This window comes from Berghia stephanieae, chromosome 10 (assembly GCF_034508935.2).
Source record: "Berghia stephanieae isolate SIO BIC M18660-M18661 chromosome 10, UCSD_Bste_1.3, whole genome shotgun sequence".
NCBI lineage: Eukaryota > Metazoa > Mollusca > Gastropoda > Nudibranchia > Aeolidiidae > Berghia > Berghia stephanieae.
Window position 1 is genome coordinate 9,013,274 of NC_088369.1, and position 23,755 is coordinate 9,037,028.

Below are 23,755 nucleotides of genomic sequence, written 5' to 3' on the forward strand. Positions count from 1 at the left end.
ATATATATATATATGTTATACCTACATGTACCACATATAAAATGAAAGGACAAAAACAATTACATGTCTGACATGAACCAACAATAATCAATCCTCCGAGAGAAGCTGGGGTCGTGGTCTACTTCTTACGACCACCTCTTTCCTTGAGCTGCAGATGTACTTGTGCTCCATCCAGGAAATTGTAGAAAGCCAGACTGTTGGAATCTTTGATAAACATACCCTGGAAACAAAAAAATGCATTGAAAGAGAATTTGTCAAATCGCTCTCTTGTTTGTTATTTGGAGGTCCTTGTTAGCTCAATAATAAAGCTCTCACCTCACAAACAAAGGGACTAGTAAAGCGTCTGGGACAGACAATTCATTTTTTTCTGACCTTTGCCACATCCCCCCACCCCCTACTCAAAAAACAGCGCAAGTAATTATCTCCCAACCACATGAGTTCATCAAATGATGTCAAATTTGGCACGATGAAGCATCAACATGTAGGCTACTCTCAAACCCAAATACTGACATTTATTGCTTTCTTCAATTTTTGCTGAGGCATATCTTTGAAATGGCCACCTTCTTGGAGACTTGATCAAGTGCATTTCCCTAACCCTATGCCAGCAAAGATCAGCGAGAAGAAATACCTGCGGCGCTAAGACTGAACAAATTTAATATGTTATGTCTTTCGATTAAAAAAAAAAATTCTTTAAATATTCATCAATTTTACAAAAACTTCACGACAATAGATGCACAATTACAACTTTTACAACCATAAATCAAATTTATAACCTTTCAGCAACATTATTTGCTTGCTGGACACCCAGCATGATGAGAGTATAAATAATAAAGATATCAAATGAGTTGTAACAACTTGCTTACCTCGAAAACCAGTTTCTGTTTGGTAGCAGGGATGCCTAGACTTTCATTCAGTTTAGCCTTGATGACGGACACCTAAGAAAGAGAACAATAAACAATGAAATAGAGAAAGTTGTTTAACTAGATAGTAGGTGACACAGATTACCAGCCACGACTTTTGTTTAAAATACTGTGCCAGATCTAGCCTGTTTTGCTATTAAGGGTTTTACAGTGAATGTGACACAGCTAGGTCAGATCAGAATCAGTAAAAAGGAAGAAGATGAAACGGTCAAAAAAATTTGATTTACAATTAAAAGCACCCAAGAAAAACTAAGATAAATGGGAATTGTTCAAATAGGGACAGAAGTAGATTCCACACTATCAGTGCATTAAGTTTGAGATCATCTAAAAGTCTTATCTGGACACAAGCACAGGATCCCACTGAGAGGAATTTAACTCAAAGGTTGACAAAATATTATATTCAAAATAAAAAAATTATAACAGTGCTTAACCGAGAGATGATTTACAACGAAAAGAAGTAGCATCTCCCAAAACTCATAATACTCATTTGACTGTTCTCCTCTCAACCAAGCACTCTGGCCAGTGTCAGGACAAAACTGAGTAATCTTGTTCCAAGTCAAAGACAGAAAGCAACCTAGAAAAGGAAATACAGTCTTTTTTCCCCCCTTTAAACGGAAATGCAAGTCCAATCTTATTCATAAAATTTGTATAGAATGTGTTGAAAAATGAATTTTACTTACACAATCAACAGTTAGGACAAAAATGTTGACAGGATGTAAATGAATGTACTTACGGAATCTGTAATTGGTAGAGTGTAATCCAGGATCTGCCCATTCAGCTTCCATTCTGGCTTGTCACTGACTTTAGGAACAACCACTGTCATCTTCACATTGCCCTGGACAGAAAGTGACAAATACATATATACAAAGTCAGATATGATAAACATTTCACATACCTACATGAACCAACGATGACTTGTTACTCCCTCAAATGAAAGGTAAATAAATTTTTAAACCCCCCCTCCCCATGTAGCATTTTGATCCAAGAAAAAATTCACACTAGAAAAATAACATCAAAACTGATCCTCCTAATCAGCATTTTCTCCTTCACCTAGCTGAAGCTTGACCTTGAGACGAGAACACCTTTTACAAAAAAAAAATTTTTTAATGAAAACTTGTGCATTTACATAGCGCAATATACACTTAATGTGCTCAAAACCCTTTTCAAGAGTCCCTAGCCAACAGCAACACTTAACATGTAGGTCGAGGTATGAGGCCTTTGGTCAATGTTACAATTTTTTTCAGACAGAGACAACGCTGTCAACGGCCAAGTACTCATTTTACACCTGAGTATGGCGAGAGAATATGAGCAAAGAGTTTTGTCCAAGAACTGAACTATGCACTGCTCTGAGCGGGACTCAAACCCCAGACCTTCCGATCCCAAGACGACTGTCATACCACTAGACCATGTAGCTGCATGTACGTGCCCAACATATACACACACACATATATACATAAATGTTTACCCTGTTCTTCTGTAAGAAGATATCCTCAGGAATCAAGCTCTCCTCCGTCTTCTGTTTCTTGTTAGGTGGTTCATCAATGGGCTCAGGTACCCTTGCTCCTACCGGCCCACCAGGGCCTCCCATCATTGGGGGCTGTGGAGGACCGGGGGGCCTCATCTGAGGGGGCATCATGGGTGGTGGGGCTGGCTGCATGTTCATCCCAACCGGTGCCATCATGGGAGGTCGCATTCCTGGATAGAGACAAAAAGGCATGTGACAATTGCACATTTACCTATATAAACAAACAAACAAAAAAAAACTTGAGCTTTTATATAGCACAATATCCACTAAACATGCTCCCAGCGCTTTACAAAAGGTCCCTAGCCAACAGCAAGACTTAACATGTAGAACGACACATGACGCCTGTTAGGTGATATTACAATTTTTTTTTCGGACAGACACAACGCTGTTAACGACCAGGTACTCATTTTACACCTGACTACAGCGACAGAATGTGAGTAAAGAGTCTTTTCCAAGGACTCGACTATGCGCAGAGCGAGGCTTGAACCCAGGACCTTCTGATCCAAAAGCGAGTGTCATACCGCAAGACCACATAGCTGCACTAAATATTGAGCTTTTATATAGCGCAATATCAACTAAACATGCTCAAAGAACTTTACAAGGGGTTCCTGGCCAACAGCAACACTTAACATGTAGGACGGGACAAGACGCCTGTTAGGCAATATTTAAATTTTTTCGGACAGAGACAACATTGTTAATGGCCAGATACCCATGTAGATATGCTTCTTTTCTTCATATCATAAGGAGAAAAGAAAAAGACAAAATAGCAATGTTGCTTGATGGATGGAATTAATCTATGCATTCCCAGCCTCCTCCTACCTCTTCTTTTTCTTCATCCTCTCCTTCTTCATCTTACAATTCTTCTTCTATTTAACTGATTTTCAGGAACTGAAGCTAATTGGTTAATTGTTTTTAAGGGTATTTACATTGCTTGAAATACACTTTTAAGTCATTTTATTGACAGTAAGAAGGAAGAAGATAGGGGAAGTCATAAAATTCTAGATTTACAATTAAAAACAATCAAGAAAAATGTAGAAAAAGGAGACTGTTTTGAATAGGGAACAAAGAGCAAACTATCAATGTGCTTGTTTGAAATCTTCTTAATAAGTCCCATCCAGACATAAGCAAAGGATCCCAATAAAGAATTATATTAATACACTCAAATGATAACAAAATAGGTTTAAAAACTAGAGCAATAAATAACAGATTTTATCTGGCCGCCTAAAAAAGGATAGAAGACACCGTAAGAATGACCTCCTTCCTAGCCAACTCTTCAGGTAGATTGTTCCATAGTTCCAGTATTACAGTTACAGTTGATGGGTAGAACGAGTAAAGATGAATGTGATTGAGAAAGTGTAGTATCAGAATGTGGTGATCTCGACAATGTCTTGCTACTATGAAAGTATTTTGATAGCAACCTCTGGGCCCTGGAGAACTAACTTGAAAATTTTTTTAAATCGTTTTTTAAATCAGTTTTGATGGTGATAAAAAGCAAAAGAGGGAGGAAAATTTTGAATGGTTGCTTTTTAGTCCCATTTTTACTGCAATAACCACCATTTTTTTTTAGAGCAATTGAGATGATAAACAATCAATGATACTCTACCTAATTTCTGGAGAGTGGGGAACTGCACCTATTTGTTCCACCACACATCAGGTCCCTCTCACGCCAGTACATTTGATTGAGGGAAATGTAATTTTATCAAGGAGGCAATTCCTTCTCTGACTCCAAAATTGCGTTTTTCCGCGGATCCGAGGAAAATGATCAACATTGCAGAGTTGCCAATTCAGGAAGCAAAAATTTACTGAACTTTTACACAAACACATTGACCGTCCCATTTCTGAGTGCTGAACTCCAGTAAAAAGACTTTTGTACCTCTTTTTTTCCCGTTTAGCAGGTGATTGGAAAATATATTTAGGGTTTATAATATATAACATACTGAATTCCGTAAATATATGGAAAATTGGGAACCTTGACACTGTCAAATGTTAAAAATGCAAGGGGACTGACTGAGACTTACCCATCATCATAGGAGGCCTGGGTGGGATGACCATCATTTGGGGAGGCATACTCATCACCCTCTGCATAGGGGGCATGACAGGAGGGCGCGGTGGAGGCGGAGCTATCTGCTCCTTGGGTGGAGGAGGCGGGACCACAACCTTGGCCTGGGGTGGAGGGGGAGGTGGAACCAAAGAATTGGAGGAGGGAGGAGGGGGTGGAAGTGGAGGGGCATGCTTTGGTTGAGCTGGTCCAATTTTTTCCTTTGATTCGTCTGGACTGAAATTTTAAATGAGAATGATTACTGTCTTTGGGTCTTTAATTCATAAATAATTTACAGCATAAAAAAAAGGGGAAAAAATATAAATAAAGAAATGGATATATAGATCATTTTTGGCCCAAAATTTCATTTTACAAGACATGTAAAACAATATTTTTACTATTTAATGGGTAAATTTTTGTTTTTCGGTTTTCTAAAATGTCAATTCAAAGGTTCTCTTCTGCAAAAGTGGAGGCATCTTCATGAGAGATGAGAAACTTTGCCAATTCCATAATTTCACTTTGCTGCCTTTGAAGGGTGCATTATATTAAATAAAATAAATATAAACTTATCACATTTCCATGGTTTCATCCACCTCAATACACTTCACAATGCTTTAATTATCAAATTATTATTATTATTATTACTACTTTTATTCATTTTATGATATCATCATTATTATTAACATTGATTTTATTATTATCATCAATTATCATTATTATTATTTTTATTATTATTATATTAGTAGTAATATTAGTAATTTTAGTACAATAGTAACATTAGTAATATTATTACTATTATTAATTTGGTTATTGTTATCATTATTATTATCAATGTCATTATTTAGTAACACTATTCATATTATCATTATCGACATTCTTCTCCTCTTTAAATTTATCTTGTATGATAAAAACAAAAAAGAACTGAAATGTCATTGCCTTAACAAAAGGAGCAGAAGAAAGGCAGATAAGGGGATACAGCACTAGAAACATACAATGTTTACTTTGGCTTTCAAGCCAGTGCTCTTAAAAACAACCATTTTTAGACACTAAACAGGTCCTAGAACAATTCTTTTTGCCAAATCCCGATGAGGAATCAAGACAAAGGTTCGAGAGCATATTTTTTAAAAACGTATTACATACACAAGTCCCTGAGCCCTCCTGATGGCAGCAATCTGGTCGTCGGTTGAGATATTCTCTCTGGCAAGCTGGGAGACTTTCTCCATGGAGGCTGTGTGGCCATCCCACACAACTTTCGTCTCTTTCCTTTCTTCCTCTCCAATCTAAAGAAAAAAGTTGAAAAGAGGAAGGATATTAGGCCTCATGTCATTTGATTTTTCTGCCTCAAAAAAGAAAAACACAACTAAGAAAAACACACACACAAAAAAAAAATCCACAAAAAACACAAAAAAAAAGCCCAATAAAAATATATTTTTTAAAAAGAAAAAGAAAAAAAAAACAAAAAAGAAAAAGAAGAATAGAAGAAAATACAGGCTTTTACATATTTACAAAAGGGTCCAGATAGCACAGTCAGTTACTCTTTCCTTACCGATCATTTCAGTATTTTCCCAAAATGGCAGGCTTACCCAGCAGAAAAATTGATATTTTAAACTCAAGCAAGCTCTCTACAAAATTCTCTACTTTTATGTTCTTATTGATTAAAAAAAGATCATTCTTCAAAGTTTGTGATGTCCAAAATAAATCTGAATAAGAAAAACGTATATTGGGCCGTAACAAATGTGACGAGTTTGCTGTAGGTGGTAAGGAGAGGGTTAAGAACTTGCCTTACCAGCAGAGGGATCAATAGACTGGTACCCCATTCAAACAGTAAAACATAGCAATAAATTGTAACTATCTGATAAATATAATACCATATCCAGCTTTCATGGGCCATTTAAAGAAAGTGAGGCAAGTGGGTGAATACAACAACTTAGTATATATGACATTGCACAAGAAATTATTGAATGATGCATTAGCTACTCTAATCATGATATACACCCATAAAAAACAAAAAAAAAAACAACAACAACAAAAGAACATTTTGTTTTAATGCTGCTTCGAAGAAAAAAATATAAACATAATTTTGCTTTTAAAACAGTTCTCTTTTTTTTTTAAAAGGATGTTTTTAAACTATTTTAAATTCTTTAAATGAACTACAGCAGCCTACCTTTTTACCAATCTGTGTCTCCTCAGTACCAACACCAAAGATATCGGAACGTCTCTCTGCCAACTGTCTGAGACTGGAATCAATAGATGAACCAGGGGCCAACACCTCCGTGTCTTGGTTCTCTGCCATGGACCTCTGACGATCCTCCATCCATTTAGGATCCAACAATCCTAAAATCATTCAAAACAGTTTTGCTTTTTAAATAAATGATTATGAAAATGTCTGTGAATGAAAATGTGTGAAATTTGAAGATGATGATCTTGTTGATATTTTGTTCCTTTGAAGGCGGTTTAAGAGTTACGAAAGGTCATTTTGACTTACTAGGTATTATGGCATGATCAGATAATATAAAAAATGATCATGATAAATCTAATTGTCTACAAATATGGAAATTTAATGGTTTACATTGCCCAAACATAAATAAGCCCATTAATGTTTGGATATTGTAGTCATCACAACAAAAGTTACTCCATCATAATATACACAGACATGCTTAATAGCTTAAAGCACAACAGTGAACATAATGTTTTGATGCGCTGAAATTTAACTATTTATAATAACTTTTACCCACTCTGTCCACTCTCTGTTCCTATCAATGCATGTAAATAGAGCTTTTCTCTCTCATTTCATTCATATTGGTATGATAAATGTAATATTTGACCTAATAATAATAATAATAATAATAATAATAATATAATCATATAATAAAAATAATAATAACAATAAGTAATAATAATAAAACAATATATAATAATAATAATATATAATAATAATAATAATAATAATAATATAATATAATAATAATAATAATTAATAATATAATATAATAATAATAAATAATAATAATAATATAATAATAATAATAATATAATATAATAATAATAATACTTTATCGCATCCCAAAAAGGACATTTTTTGTACAGACGAGTTATAATTTACACAGTAAAATAAATAGATAATGGAAATATGATGTATAGCCAGAGTTATGCTTTATTAATGAATAATTTCAACGCTGTAAAACTGCTGAAATTGTCACTGTAAATTGAAAATTGAAAAGATAGCAAAACAAATAAATTAATAAATTAATATCTACATTAACTACCCACTGATATAAAATGATAAACATAAACTTACCAATTCTCATATGTTCTTGAACTTTGTGGGCTGGGAACTTCTCGCCAGTGATAGGAGATATCATGTACTGGTCTCCAGAAGCCTCTGGTGGAGGCGCTGGTTTCACTGAAAAAAAAACATGATGATGACATTTCAGACCAGGGATCATAACATGAAATAAATGATAAATCGGCTTACAAACATTGACAGATGGGAAAAACAAAAACAAAAAAGAAAAAATAAACAACAAATAAAAAAAATTTTTAAAGGGCATGTTAAGGTAATAGGAAAGACCTGCAATTGTGTGGGAAAGATGATGATGGTGATGATGATGACGACGACAATGATGATAGATGTGATTATAGCATGAAGACCTGCCTAGTACTACCAAAAATTCGTAAAAATATGAATTTTTGGTTCCAGCTACAGAGCTGCACAGGTCTCTTTTGACTCAATAAATCTTGTTAAGAAGGAAAGCCTAGCTCTTTAGAACCTATATTCAGGACATTGGAGCATTTTTGGACCACGCTGAGAGCAACTTGTTTTTTTCAACAGCTATTTAAATTGAAATTTTCTTTTTTTTTTCCCTGGGAAACTACGAATTTTAGAAATTTCAAGTTGGCAGCTCTCTGACATTAGTGCTTATCATGTAGAACCACATTGTTTTATCTATATCAGCTATTTCCACAACAATTTCTTTAATGACCTCATCTCATCCAGCCTGGAGGTAAATGATGTCATCAGGTTTTTGAGAAATAAGACTATTCACAAAACATTCACAGACGCATTTAAGTAAGCGTTCCACCTGGAATGGAAATAGATTCCTTGTTTCATTGTGATTTGATTTGTTTAACTTTGAATAGCGATCAGTATTTTTCTTTTTTTCCTTCCTTATAATAAATAATAATGAATTATTTTTCTTTAAAACAACAACAATTAATATCATGAAAAGACTACAGTCTGCTGTGAATATCTAATAAATCATAAAATGGAAAACAGTAATTTGGAAAAACGAATATAACAATTTATTTTAATTTTAAAAGGAACAAAACACCAAACACGGAACGTTTCGGGCTTAAAACCAATCTCCAGTCAATAACAAATTACAGTTAAAACATTGATACATCACACTAAATCCAGGCAGACGACAGGAAAGGGTTTTGAGCCCAAAATATTCTGTGTTTGGTATTTTCTTCTTTTTTTTGAGGCTATTATATTCATTTTAATACAATACATTTTACAGTCTACAGCTTTCAATCAGTAATATATTCTAGTGGGCTTTTAGTCTTATTCTCCATCGAAGCGAGGCGACTGAGTACACTTGATAATATTTGGACGAATGGATGATATTGAGCGCATTACCACCCAGAGGAAAATCGTCACATTTGTTACGATGCAGCCAACATTTTTGTCATTTAAATTTCTTTTGTACATCATAATATTTGAACAAAATGTTTGCTATAGTTAAAGTATATTAACACTGTTGAAGTGCTCGTTTAGCAACAAAAAAAATATTTAAAAAAATAAAAGATATATATATATATATTTATAGAAAGAACTAACAGCTTTTGTGTTTGGGTGAAATAAATCTATTTTTGTATAGGTCGAGTGTGAAGTTTTGGGGAAAATCCGGAAAATGCCTGGTAAGGAGAGAGTTAATCACCACTCTTACCTTTAGGATTGTAATTCTTGATAACAACTTGATCAGGGGTGGGAGGTAGTGGAGGAGGAGGAGCGGCCGTTGGTGGGGGTGGAGGGGGAGGTGGTGGAGCGGGTGCCACTGGTTTCTGAACTTCCTCATCCTCCTCCTCCTCCTCTTCTTCCTCTGATTCTGATTCGTCAGATGATGATTGCTCCATACGCTGCAAGTAAGACATGTAACAAAAATGTGGTAACTTGAGATGACATGTGTAATATTACAAGTATAAGAAGCATTACAAAAATTTGATAGCTTTACCAAGCATAGAAACAATTAATTGTTAACACTAACAACAATAATAGTAATGAAAAAAAACCCCAAAAAAACCCCAAAGATATGACCAAAAAAAGCCACTAACAACGACAAATAATAATAATAATAATAATAATAAAAACAATACCATTTAATGCATCATATATAATTTGGTTATTACTCTTGATCATTAGTTTTCGAGAAGTTTACAGGTGTTTGCATTGCAATGCTTGTGGAATTTTTGTGCACTGGGATAAAATAAGGTTTAGATATTTATAATAATGGTCTTTGTTCACAAGCTAACTGGTAATTATCATGCATAGAGCTCAAGACAATTTCCTCTTCTTTTTTTTTTGTTATGCAGAAACCTCAAGTTTGAGGACAGAACTATACACAATTAATTTTCTAAAGATATTAGGAAAAAAAAAAAAAAGAAAAGAAAGAAAGAAAGAAATTGATTGCTGACTGTATCATATAAAAAAACTCTCGAGTTGCATCAGGTGTCCACCCATCTAGAATCTGAATAACCCAATCAAAGGTGTCAAGAAACCAATAGGAAAGTGAAAGAACACTAGCAATGTTTAATAACCTAATAATGTAGCGATGACTATGAAAAATGTTTTTTTTCTCTTTTTGAGGAAAATTTTTGTCTAAAATTAAAGCCCTATCTCCACTGAGTAAAAATGTTTTTGAATTTTGAAAATCCATTCATAAATAAACAAATTATGCAGTTTCAAAGGTGTCATTTATTTGGATGACCCGCAAAGAGGAAAAAAACGCGAAAATATGGGACGCTAATTCGACATTTTTTTTCGACCTTTGGTTGTATCTTGCGTAATAAATAGATTAAAAGATTGAAACTTGAAGAGCAAATTAGGATGGTGTTTTGTAAAATACGGGAAAAGTACTCGTCATATTCATATGAAATTTTACAACCAAAAAGAAGAAATGTTCATGTATTACCTTGTCAGCGACAAAACCTCCACGCCCGGTAGTTTTAGAAATATTTTACTCCAAAGAGTAAAAATCTATTTTTAACGGTCTTCTGGTAATCGCACGAGTTTTGTCGCTTGACATAATCTAAAATGACTTTTTTTCTAACTGTGTGCCAACTTTCAGTCATATTCATCGATAAACAGCGTCGTAATTAATTTTTTAAAACAGCAAAAACGAAACGGCTTCGTCCCATATTTTGACGCGAATTCGGGCACTTCGTGAGCGAAAAAGAGGCCCAAAGATTTGTGCGGGATAGTCATTGCTAAATAATGTGCAGCAGAAAAAGGCGTGCAAATCTACAGAAAGATCACTAATAGAGACAATCTATATTCTTTTTCAACACATCCTCTAGTCATTGGTCACATTGCAAAATGTGCTCAAGATGACTTACATTATAAAATGTGTTCTCAGTCCTCGAAATATTGAATATTATTATAGGTCATTTTGTTCAGCTTGACCTATGATAACAAACAAAGCAGTGTGTTTATATTTCTTTTAAAAATATCCAATCCTTGGACAGCAACAAATCATGTGATTAAAGACTCAGTTGGATAAAAACCTAAATATACATAACTCCCATTGTGTTTAAGTATTCTATAACAAGGAATTTTAGCTCTTTCCAAAACTCTTATTTTTTTGTTTTTACTACACAGTCACTGACTAACCTGTGTGCTGGGAGGTTCTGGTGGCAAAGCTGGTCTTCCATCCTTCTCAGCCTCTTCTTCATCAGATTCCTCCTCCTCATCCTCTGACTCAACTTCCATTTCAACAGCGTCGTCCATCTGCAATCAACAGTTTTATGATATACAGGAACTTGTCTCTTTGAAACCATCAGGTTAGAAAATCAAGTTATAAAATGTATAGGGGGAAAAAAAACTCAAGGAAAGAACAAAGTTTTTACCTATCTGTTCAAACAATGCCCCTTGTTTTTACTTAAAACACAAAAACTAAAAATGAAAAATGTTAAAAATGTACCCAGATGAAAACCCATCTTCTTTTCCAGTAAGATCGCTTTTAATTATAAACAATTGAAAATATTTTTTTTTAAAACAAAAAAATAGTCACTCAGGGCCATTAAATTTAGCCCAGGGAGCAGAAGTTTATCCAGGTTTTGATAGTTTGAAAAGGACAACAGCATTTGCTTGTTACCCTTTGAATAGGACACTAGTCTTTTGCAAATTAATAACATGCATGTCAAGTCTCAAAGTATCAAAACAAGAGAACCTTATTAAAGTCTTGCAAAAAAATATCTAATAATTCTCCCAAGTCACCAGTCCGGTCCTATATTAGATACTCACTCCAAATGAAAGTATATATCATTCGCTGTCTTTTGGCAATTCTTTACTCTTTTCATTTCTTACAATATTGCATGTGAATATTTCTAAACTCTGTTGCAGCCCAAACCTCTAAAAAATAGAAAATTCCAACCCATCAAAAATATTTTTCATTTATTTTAAAAATAAATCTCAACAAACATATTCAAATCACAACTTACAGGAATCTCCCCTTTGACAAAACGTTCCATGTGGAGAATACGAGCACCAACCTCTTCTGGAGTGGTAGGCGGGGGCAAATTGCCTGTAGAATGGAAGACATAAAAATGTTAAAACTGTAATTGGCAACACAAACAAACCAAATAATAATAATAATAATAATAATAATAATAATAATAATAATAATAATCATAATAAATAAACATGAGAAAGTAAATGAATGTATTTCTGAAAATCTAAAGCCAAAGAGCAATGACCCCCCCCCCCCCCCCACCCCCCCAAAAAAGTAATCAAAAAAATATCATTAAATAAAATTAAAAACAAACGACAAGCACTACTGAAATTAAATAGGGCAAGTAGCCAACAGTACCACACTGATACAACCAATTTGTTACTGGCAGCATGCAATAATATCTCGATCTTTACTCCTATCTACATTTTTTCCCCCTAGACATGTCCTCATTTTGTGGGACAACCGTCATTTAATTCATATACAGTAAAATTACTTTAAACCGAAAGAAGCTAAACCGAAAAATACCTTAAACCGCAAAGAATTTAATAAATTGTACTAGTTTCTTCATTATCTTTGTACTAATTCTTACGATGAACCGAAATACTTCTAAGAAGGACTTTCTTTAAACCGAAACAACTTGAAAGCACCTTCCCTTTCTCTCTCTCTATTTTTCTTCAAAAATTCGGGAAGGTGGCCCCATATAATAATGCCCGGCGATATTAAAACAAAGAGCGTAAGTATAAGATCAGGGTGAGGGGTGGGGGGAAGGCAAACACTTCAATCACTGCACTTGGGTTTGGCCAGCACCACGACCGCAGACTGGAAAAGGAAGACAACGGGTGACTGGCAGGCGAAAAATGAGGAAAGAGAGGGAGTTGGGGTGGAGAATCACGCAAGCGAGATGTTCTCGCTCGTGTGTTGATGCTTTGGAACTGACTGGATTTTCAACACGACAATAAGAGGGGGGGGGGGGGGTAGACAACTTACCATTGACATGCCATTTCATTTCCACTTTGATTGAATGGGTGTGTGAGAGGGTGGGGGAGGGGGGAGGGGGTTCTATGTAATTAGGCCTTTGAACCTAATGGCTTTTCAACAAAAGAGAGGTGTATAGTAGACAGTTTAGCATTGACACGCCTTTTCATTTCCATTTCACTTCACCTCTGAGTAGCTGCGCATCATTCATTATCAATCATCGCACAAGAACTTTCGATCTTATTTTAGCTTTACATTTTACTAAAAGATGTCTAAAAGAAAGCACTGTGCTTACACGTTGGAGTTTAAAATTAAAATATTATGTGAAGTCGATGAAAAAAAAGTTGATCAAGACGGAGATATGTAAAAAACACGGCATCCCGAACACAACTCTTTCAACAATTTTGAATTGAAAACGAAAACCCCCAAAAATATTTTTAAAACACACAAAAAAAAAAAAAATAATAACATAAAAAAAAAAAATGATTTTTAAAATGGTTACGAAGACGGCATTTATTCAACAACTACATTTATGGGGAAATCCATGATACGATTAAATGAGCAAATTTCTTAAATAGTTACTCCCCTTGAAAAACATCGCAAAACGGGAACTTGCTTTAAACCAAAATGTCTTTAAACCGAAATGGTTTAGAAGGTCCCCAAAATTTCGGTTTAAAGTAATTCTACTGTATTTGTTATTTCCAGGACACTTGTCATGCCTGTACATGTTAAGCATTGCTGTTTTTTTGAGATCCCTTGTCAAAGGTTTAGAGAGTATTTATTGGATTAAAATGAAGCCCTTCTGCCATGACATCATAAGATATCGTCGCCTAGGCATTCCATAGATAATTCATCAAACAAGATGTCCGATGTCAACAGGAATCACCCATGTTGTCCAAGTGAGCAAAATTGGGGGTTAACAATATTGCTCAAGAAAAAAAAAATAAAAGTGCCTGAAGTGGGGCTCGAACCTGGGACCTGCCATGTCACAATGCAATGCCTTAACCACTTGGCCACTTCAGCCCTAGTTTTGGATGCTGCACTATAAAAGAGATCATGTCTCGCATTATTCAAATTCAATTTTGGTTCACGATATACACTCACCAGTCTCAGACGGTTGAAAATCAACAGTTTCAACAACAACAAAGTCATGCCAATCGATCTGTGCGTAGGACACTGAGGAAGGAAACACGACCAAACATTTTTTTTTAATGGACCTTTAGACATAAAGTACTTAATGAAAAATGTTAATCATGTAACTTGATCATGGAGTAAATAATAATACAAATAAATATTTTTTTAAAGTTCAAATGTTTAACAATGTCAATAATAATAATAACAATAATAATAATAATAATAATAATGCAATTTATTTATATTGCGCCTGTCCTATACAATATAGCTCTTGGTGAACAATAGACATGACATGCAATATACATGATAAAAATTTACTCTTACATATCATCAATTACAATTAAAAGATAAGAATGCACGAGGTGAAACTACCAAAAAAAATTAAACATTTCAAAATAAAAAGAAAGAAAGAAAAAAAAAAATTTCAAAATAAATTGCTCCATTAATTCTTTCTACATATCATCTAAATATAGTCGAAACAGATGATCATTTAGTTTTCTTTTAAAAACTGTTTCAGAATTTGTAAAACTAGAGCGCTGATAAGAAGAAAATGAATGATGATGATGATTATGAAAATCTGCTCTCCTGGCTGTTGACACAAGAATTAATTGAGCACTAATGAGACATTTACAACGGACCTCAGACCTTCACAACAAAGACTTTTTTAAACATGATGTGTAACGACTGTATAATCTATAAAAGTCAGTCAGTGTCCAGGAAGAATAAATTAAAATAGATACAATGTGGATGACTCCTACAGTTCATTTTACCTCTTTCTTTTTCTACAGCTTCTTCTTCCTTCTTCTTCTCTTGGTCTTGATGTTTGGCCCATTCCACTCGATATTTCACTTGGTCCAGCACCTAAAGCAATATAAAAATATAGTAAGTAGAACATTGATTGAAGAAAATCACTTAATCAATCCCTTATACTTTCAAGCCTTTTTTATTTTTTCATCCAATCAAGGTTAATAATGTATTTCTCAATGCTCAAATCCTTAACTTTTCTGTTTCAAGCATTTCATTACATTAAACAATAATAAAAACTGCCATAGTGCTACTTTTGTGGATGTTTTAGACTTCTAAATAAAATCATTGCCATCATTCAGTCTTTTCTACTTTAAATGCCTCCTGCTAAGGTTAATTTATTTAAATATATGATAGTGAAATGGAAAAAAAAAAAATTAATAAAAAAAAAAAAAACCTCTTACCTCTTTAGGTTGACTGGCCTCTTTGTCTAGCTTTTCTCTCAAATTTTTGGGAGGAATCAAAATCTGCAAAGTAAAATAATAAATCGATAAATCATTAATACTTGCTAAACAACGCTTGTTTTAAACACACACACGGAGAGAGAGAGAGAGAGAGAGAGAGAGAGAGAGAGAGAGAGAGAGAGAGAGAGAGAGAGAGAGAGAGAGAAAAGGGGGGGGGGAGAGAGAGAGAGAGAGAGACAGAGAGAGAGAGAGACAAGGGGAGAGAGAGAGAGAGAGAGAGAGAGAGAGAGAGAGAGAGAGGGAGAGAGAGAGAAGGGGAGAGAGAGAGAGAGAGAGAGAGAGAGAGAGAGAGAGAGAGAGAGAGAGAGTCTATGTGTGTGTGTTTAGCAAAGACATAATAACTAAACCTGACAAACATAGAATCCAACCTTTGTATACTGTTCAATCAGTTTGGTGAAATAGGTGAAAAGACTGTGCTGTGGTCGAAGAAAGTCAAACAAATAGTTCCTCTGTTCTCTCTGCATCACAGTGGTCAGAAACTGGCGACCATTCCTGGCAACAAACTGAGCTGTTAGTTTAACAACATCCCTGGAAGAAAAAGCAAGACAGAAATGTTATTGACTTAATTGTAGCCTGAACAAAAATTAATACACTGAAGACATTTTATAGATCAATCAGAAACATTTAAAAGAAAGGAAATTTGATTAATCCTAACAAGTTTTGAGATAGGAGAATGATTTGAGAGTCAAATTATGAAAATTAAGTTTTGCAGTTCATGACACTTCATTCACTCTTGTCAATGAATATTCGAAGTATATACTAAACAAAACAATAGTTCCCTTACAAATCATATGCTGAAATAGAGGGAGGGTCACAGATGAATTCATATTCCGGTGGTGGATCCTTGGGGACAAAAGTCTCCACAATTTTGATTGGCTCTTGAGGCCTGAGGACTCCGATGAACTGACTCTGTCCCTGGTAGAAAAAAAATAATTTTTTAATGAAATTATAGGACTAAGCATCAAAAGCGGTGAAGAAAGGGTGGATCATTGTTTGTTTTTTTTGGCTTGTTTTCTTTTTTTTAAAAGGTTTTACAGCGCTTGCAACACATTAAAGCCATATCAGTGCCAGTAAAAAGGAAGAAAATGGGATAGTAATAAGTTCTAGAATTGCAACTAAAGCACTCAAGAAAAGGTAAGACAAAGGGGAATTGGTTCAAATAGGAAACAGATGTAGATTCCAAGAGCACATTTTCAAAGTACTTATTTTGAGATCACCTAAAATTCTCATCCAGACACAAACACAGGTCCCCACTAAGAGGAACACACTCAAATGTTTACAAATCATAAACAATATATGTAAACAAAACATAATACAGTGCAAAACAGAGAGATGATTTACAAGGAAAAAAACATCATCTCCCAAAACTAACTATACATTTGACTGTTTCCCTCTCAGCCAGGGTGCCGACCAGGGTCAGGACAAAACCATGTAATCCCATTCCAAGACAAAGACAGAAAGCAAGTTGGAAAACAGATAAAAGGGGATAGAAGACACAGTAAGTACCTCCCTGCCCACTATGGGAGGTCAGGAACCCCACCCAGATGGATCATTGTGAATGTCAGAACTAAAAGCTTGGCATGTGTATGAGTCGAGTATTATTGCCAGTTCAAGAGATATTCTATACTGACTTACACAAGCTTTATCTAAAAAATAAATCCAAAAAAATAATTAAGAAATTGTTTAAATATGAGTCAACAAATTTATCAAAAATACAAAACAAAGAACGGATTGAATAAGTATATTAACTCACTCAACCCTAACACCGACTATATCCGTAGTTAACCTGGGTTACTTTTACCCCAAATGATAGTTGAATAGAACTATGATGTACATGCTCATCTTCATTACATTTTTTCCATTTATTGAAAAGTAGCAAAAACGTCTAGGATTGAGTGAGTTAATCAGAAAATATAGTCGTCAATGGTGAAGAGGTGAAATTGAAAATCATAATTTAATACAATTAAGATATATATATAATTTTCTTTTAAACAGAGATTGATTGGGTGAAAAAAAAAAGGGCAACATGAGGACCAAAATGAGTTTTGTACTACAAACTAAAAACAAATTTCTCTTTTTGGAAAAATGGCAATAGGCTTGATAAATATGAAAGTTCTAGACTAAACTGGACACAGTTTACAAACCTTTGGAGCTTGAGGTTCTTGACCTTTAAAAAAAAAAAAAAAGAGAGAAGAACATTGAATAAAGACAAAGGTATAGACACATTCATTATCTTAAGTATCATCTGAAGCTTGTTTTTTTCTTCTTTTTAAATTCTCAGCATGATTTGCAAGTGATTTTTCAATTATTTTAATTAACATTTACCATTGTCATCAACAAATAATAATAATAATAATAATAATAATAATAATAATAATAATAATAATAATAATAATAATAATAATAATAATAATAATAATAATAATAATAATAATAATAATAATAATAATATAATGATAAGAAGAAGAAGAAGAAGAAGAAGAGAAGAAGAAGAAGAAGAAGAAGAAGAAGAAGAAGAAGAAGAAGAAGAAGAAGAAGAAGAAGGAAGAAGAAGAAGAAGAAGAAGAAGAAGAAGAAGAAGAAGAAGAAGAGAAGAAGAAGAAGAAGAAGAAGAAGAAGAAGAAGAAGAAGAAGAAGAAGAAGAAGAAGAAGAAGAAGAAGAAGAAGAAGAAGAAGAAGAAGAAGAAGAAGAAGAAGAAGAAGAAGAAGAAGAAGAAGACAGTCGTTTACTGCTTTCAACTTAGTTCGACAGGTAAATTTTGCCGGACCCTAGTTCATAACAGACGGCGAATCACGGCCTACACCGAAAGGGAGACTGAGCAATTTTGTCTATTTTGATGATTTTTTTTCTTAAGTTCAAAGTAGCGTAGTAAAGATGCTATAAGATGTTGCAATAAGATATTTTAGAGACATAACTAGTGATTTACATACTTTTATTTGATATTATTTTAATAGATCATTTGGGATTAGATTGTAAAGGAAATAACCCTAAAATGGGTCAGAAATTTTAATTACTTCAAACCATATAAAATCAAAAATTACATAGTTATCGAGTTTATACAATTTAATGAGAAATACTGCAATAATCATCAATATTCGCAGAGCAGAAATATATATTTAAAGTCATTTTGTAATGAAGCATTGTTGAGATATCCGCTCACCTGTACAGTAATATCCTTTTTTGACAACAATAAAAAAATAAAAAAGCGTGATCACCACATTGTCGGGGTTTGTTGATCAAATGATCAAAATTAACTGGTTGTGGTAATGTTAATTGACAATTCTTAGGTAAAGATATGTTATATGCATTCCTCTGCAGTTTGTATAGATCTAAACTATATAATAATAATAATAATAATAATAATAATAATAATAATAATAATAATAATAATAATAATAATAATAATATAATAATAATAATAACAAAAATACTAATACTAATGATGATGATGATAATGATTATTTTTTATGATAATAATATGGTGGTTATCACCTAAATGCCTGCTAATTTGGTAAAACGCTATAATTTCTCTTTAAAATATCATTCTAAATGCCCGTTTTAAAAAAATTGAAATTCGCCTATATGTCCACTCTGAAAGAAAGGAAAAAAAAAAAAAGGAAGAAAGAAGAAAGAATTTTACTGATCATTTGCGGCCAAAGAATTGATTCATCATCTGTTTCTGAGATTTTTATTTAACTTCCCAACGCCCCAAATTACTATCAATTCATTTCATATAATTTACTCCACCCCACTCCACGTTCTCTGGCAATTTCCTTCCATGTCCCTCAAACTGCTTTCTTCCCATGGAGTGTCCAATCAGCATTTCATAAGTGCCCATTTCCAATTGGCTGCTGAATAAGGACAATTATAATTTTAATTGTCCACCAGTCGGTCATCAGCAAAGTCAAGAAAGCTCCTCCGCCAACAAGGAAATATAGCAATATGTATTTACACATCAATTGTACAAAAGCCTTTCATTACAAAGTTTTGAAAAAAATACCATATTAAAGGTAGATTATTACCTTACTTATATTCCCTACTATGGGTTAGGGTAACAAAACTCAGTAAATATAAATTTTTAATATTTTATTAAATTAAAATATTTTTCATGTTGATTTTTTAAAAGAGAAATAAATATAGATTTTTCAAGGAAGAGTAAAGTACACTCGCCATTTCTTGATATCAATGAAAATAATTGCGTCTTAAAAGTGAAAATGTGGCCGTTCTATCCATATAAAATAGAAAAACATAGAAGAAGTGTACGGTCAACAATTGCAGTGTAAAAATCAATGATTTTATGAAAATTGTCCTATTTCCTGGCTGACAATGAAACCCAAGCAGTGATTCTACCTGCAGGGATATATTATAGCCATTCCTCACGTTCTGGACAGCTGTTATGACATAACCACATGGTGGGCTCCCGGTCATTGACGGAGGTCGTTTGCATTGGGAGCGAGTGGAGAGAAAACTAAAGTGTAAGATTCCTAATGAAATATACGGCTGTGAATAATAATAATAATAATAATAATAATAATAATAATAATAATAATAATAATAATAATAATAATAAAATGAGTATTTACAAAATATTCTGAGTCAATTAGGACACAGCTAAAAAAAATTCTTTATTCATTTACCTCTGCCCTCTTTAAACTCTGTGACTTTGTGTTGGTAGTAAGCATGATAGGCATCGGTTGGTTGCAGGAAATTGAACTTGGGGTTGTTCACTTCATTCTGTCTAATCCGATTTTCAAATTCGGGGCCATTTCTAGCAACAAAACTAGCAGTCTTGTCAACAATGTCTTAAAGGAATCTTGGTTAAGAAACAAAAGTAAAAAGTAAAAATAATTTAAATAATCCCAACTATTTTAACAACAAAATCCGCAGCAGCTCATTTGAGACTCAGTTAACATGAGTGCTGCTGCTCTCTTTGTGAAAACAATAAGACTGTGTAAATTAATGAATAGGAACGGAAAAGTCATGGCTGTGGCTGTAGAGGAAAAAGTAGGCCTGTTTGGCTTAAAGCTCAGAGAACCCGAACCATGTTTCCAAAGACGATCTCTGAAAAATGGATGTGTATACTAAGCATTATTCTCTAAGTATATATTCAAAACTAATTAAAACTCATAACTTTATAACTTAATACCTTACCCCATACTTTAAAAAAACAAAAAATTTATTTTTAAACACCAAAGAAAAAAACAAAAGACGAAAATAACAATTGGTACATTGTACTGCAGACATTTTTATTAGTATCAGATATGATAAACTAACACCTAGTGCTGGTAGTGGCTTTTTTAGTGATATTGCAGCCAACTTTTCCGAACATTCAGGCCAGACCAACAGTTTAGGCACAAAGGATCCATGGGTTTAATTGCTCTGAAAGACTACCTGCTTACTGCTTTCAAGTACGCTGTGATTATCCCCAGACACATATTTGAAACTCCGCTCTTTTAAACAATTATCCAGTTTCCAGAATATGGAATGTTTCCAAATGCACATAGAAATAAGGAAAGTTAATAAAATATCTATATAGACATAAAATTAACCAACATTAAATCAGTTGTTACTACATATACATAGAGACGCCAACTGTAAATTTGGCTCACAGGAATTTCAGAACATAAGAAAAGTGAATTGGAATGGTATTTGGCATTGCATTTACATTTACATATTGTATAGTTCTAAATAGAGAACTGATTAGAATTATATTATGCTATATAAACACATTGCCAAATACAATCCCCAAGTTTCCTTATTTTAAATGAAGTAAAGCTCCAAAACCTAAAGCTAGTGATTGTAGTACTGGTGATAGTGAGGATGATGTGGTGTTGGTTGTAGAAGTGGTAAAGATGATGAGGATGTGATAGTGGTTGTAGTAGTAGTGGTAGTGATGATGATGTGATAGTGGTTGTAGTAGTAGTGATGATGTAGTGGTGGTGATGTGGTGGTGATGGTTGTAGTAGCAGTGGTAGTGATGATGTGGTGGTGGTGGTTGTAGCAGCAGTGGTAGTGATGATGTGGTGGTGGTGGTTGTTGTAGTAGTAGTAGTGGTAGTGGTGATGATGAGGTGGTGGTGGTGGTGGTTGTAGTAGTAGTGGTATTGATGATGTGGCAGTGGTGGTAGTAGTAGTGGTAGTGATGATGATGTGGTGGTGGTGGTTGTAGTAATATTGGTATGATGATGATGTGGTTGTGGTGGTTGTAGTAATAGAGGTAGTGATGATGATGTGGTGGTGGTGGTTGTAGTAGTAGTGGTAGTGATGATGATGTGGTGGTGGTGGATGTAGTAGTAGAGGTAGTAAGGATGATGCGGTGGTGGTGGTTGTAGTAGTAGTGGTAGTGATGATGATGTGGTGGTTGTGGTTTTAGTAGTAGTGGTAGTGATGATGATGTCGTGGTGGTGGTTGTAGTATTGGTAGTGATGATGATGTGGTGGTAGTGGTTGTAGAAGTATTGGTAGTGATGATGACGTGTTGTGGTTGTAGTAGTGGTAGTGATGATGTGGTGGTGGTTGTAGTAGTAGTGGTTGTGATGATTATGATGTGGTGGTGGTTGTAGTAATAGTGGTAGTGATGATGATGTGGTGGTGGTTGTAGTAGTATTGGTAGTGACGATGTGGTTGTAAAAGTGGTAGTAGAGGTAGTGATGATGATGTGGTGGTGGTTGTAGTAGTAGAAGTAGTGATGATAATGCAGTGGTGGTGGTTGTAGTAGTAGTGGTACTGATGATGATGTGGTGGTGGTGGTTGCAGTAGTAGTGGTAGTGATGATGGTTGTAACAGTAGTGATGATGTGGTGGTTGGAGGGGGGGATCCGTAGAACAAATTGACCTCACCGGAATTTGACGGAGGTTGCCTGGAACCCGGAAGTTTTTGCTCCAGACCGGAGTTTTTTCCGGTGAAACCGGAGTTTTGGCATCACTGTATACACAATATGCGTCGACTTCGAAGTGGGTGTTATGGCCGAATGGTTTAGTTGTCTGCCCTGGAAGTTTTACCAGAATCGACGTTGTGGGTTCGAATCCTGGTTCCGCCACTTTTAAAATTTTTATTCATTTTTTTTTTTAATTCCGTCTTCTTTTTACAGAACGTTGCAAGGGATAAATGTCCAATCCATCCTCCCCCCACCTCTTTATTTTTTTTATTTTATTGGAGCGAGTCTATTCTTTTCTCCTTTTTGTTTGGCCTTTTGTTCCGATTCTGAGCATGAATTTCTTAAAATTGTTTGTTTTTTAAAATTATTGTTTTTGTTGTTTTTTTCTCCTCTATCTGTATTTTAACGAATTTTCGTTATCCCCAGACAGGTGTCTGGGAATAACGAATTTTCATTATCCCCAGACAGGTGTCTGGGGATAATGACAGCCTTTCAAGTATGTCTCTTCTGCCTGTGTGACAGCATGAACAAATGTTTAATTCGTAGTGTTTATTAGTTCTCTCCTTACCAGCCATTTTCAGGATTTTCCTCCAAACTTCACACCCAACTTTACAACCCAACTAACCCTAACACAAAAATTTATTTTTTATTTTATCACTCAAACAATGTTAGAAAAACTGTTATAGCACTTTATGCGTGTTAGTATTGTAATAAAAATTGACCGAAAAAAGGGAAAGAGAACTCAACAGTACACATCAAAACATAGCAAACTGAAAACAATCAAAGTGGAAAGAGTGAAAATGAAAGTGAAAGGATACTCCGGACTTCTGGCGGGGGGTAAATTATTCCCACCGTTGACTTTGACGCGGGTGCTTCTTCCTCCTGTTTCCCATCTTCTACGGGTGCTTGCTGTATATCAATTGAAGGCATTCTTTAATTTACGTGAACACCACAGTTTCCCATCAATATTTTTGTCCACATCGATCAGAAAAATGAGGCTGCTCTAAATTCTAAAACACGAACGATCGGTAGCCGATGCTGTCCACTTCCGTTTGAGGCTGTCTATGAGAGGACAGATCATTAATTTGATATTACGGTTAAGTTAAATCACTAAAATGTTATCATTTTGAACCAATATCTCTCATAAATCTTGATTTAATTCAATAAAATATTGTTTAAGGCTATTGATACTGATTTTTATTTGTAACAATGCCTTTTTTGTTTTAATAATTTTATATTTAATAGTCGATCCTTTTAATTGTTTCTTGGCAGTATTTCAGAAAGTAGTA

General features: G+C 34.3%; 1 protein-coding gene across 1 annotated transcript; it reads right to left on the reverse strand.

The window, feature by feature from the left end:
• On the reverse strand, positions 1-23,528 carry LOC144956181 (splicing factor 3A subunit 1-like). Its single transcript, XM_078886581.1, has 19 exons — positions 23,285-23,528; positions 20,229-20,393; positions 17,735-17,757; positions 16,375-16,505; positions 15,959-16,118; positions 15,531-15,593; positions 15,093-15,183; positions 14,293-14,364; positions 12,203-12,285; positions 11,373-11,489; positions 9,433-9,622; positions 7,782-7,886; positions 6,648-6,817; positions 5,624-5,763; positions 4,464-4,720; positions 2,386-2,615; positions 1,654-1,755; positions 864-935; positions 1-220 (listed from the first exon to the last, which is right to left on the reverse strand). Exons 1-19 carry the CDS (start codon positions 23,394-23,396, stop codon positions 119-121), a joined length of 2,385 nt encoding a protein of 794 aa, XP_078742707.1. The 5' UTR covers positions 23,397-23,528; the 3' UTR covers positions 1-118.
• Between the last annotated feature and the right edge of the window lie 227 nt (positions 23,529-23,755).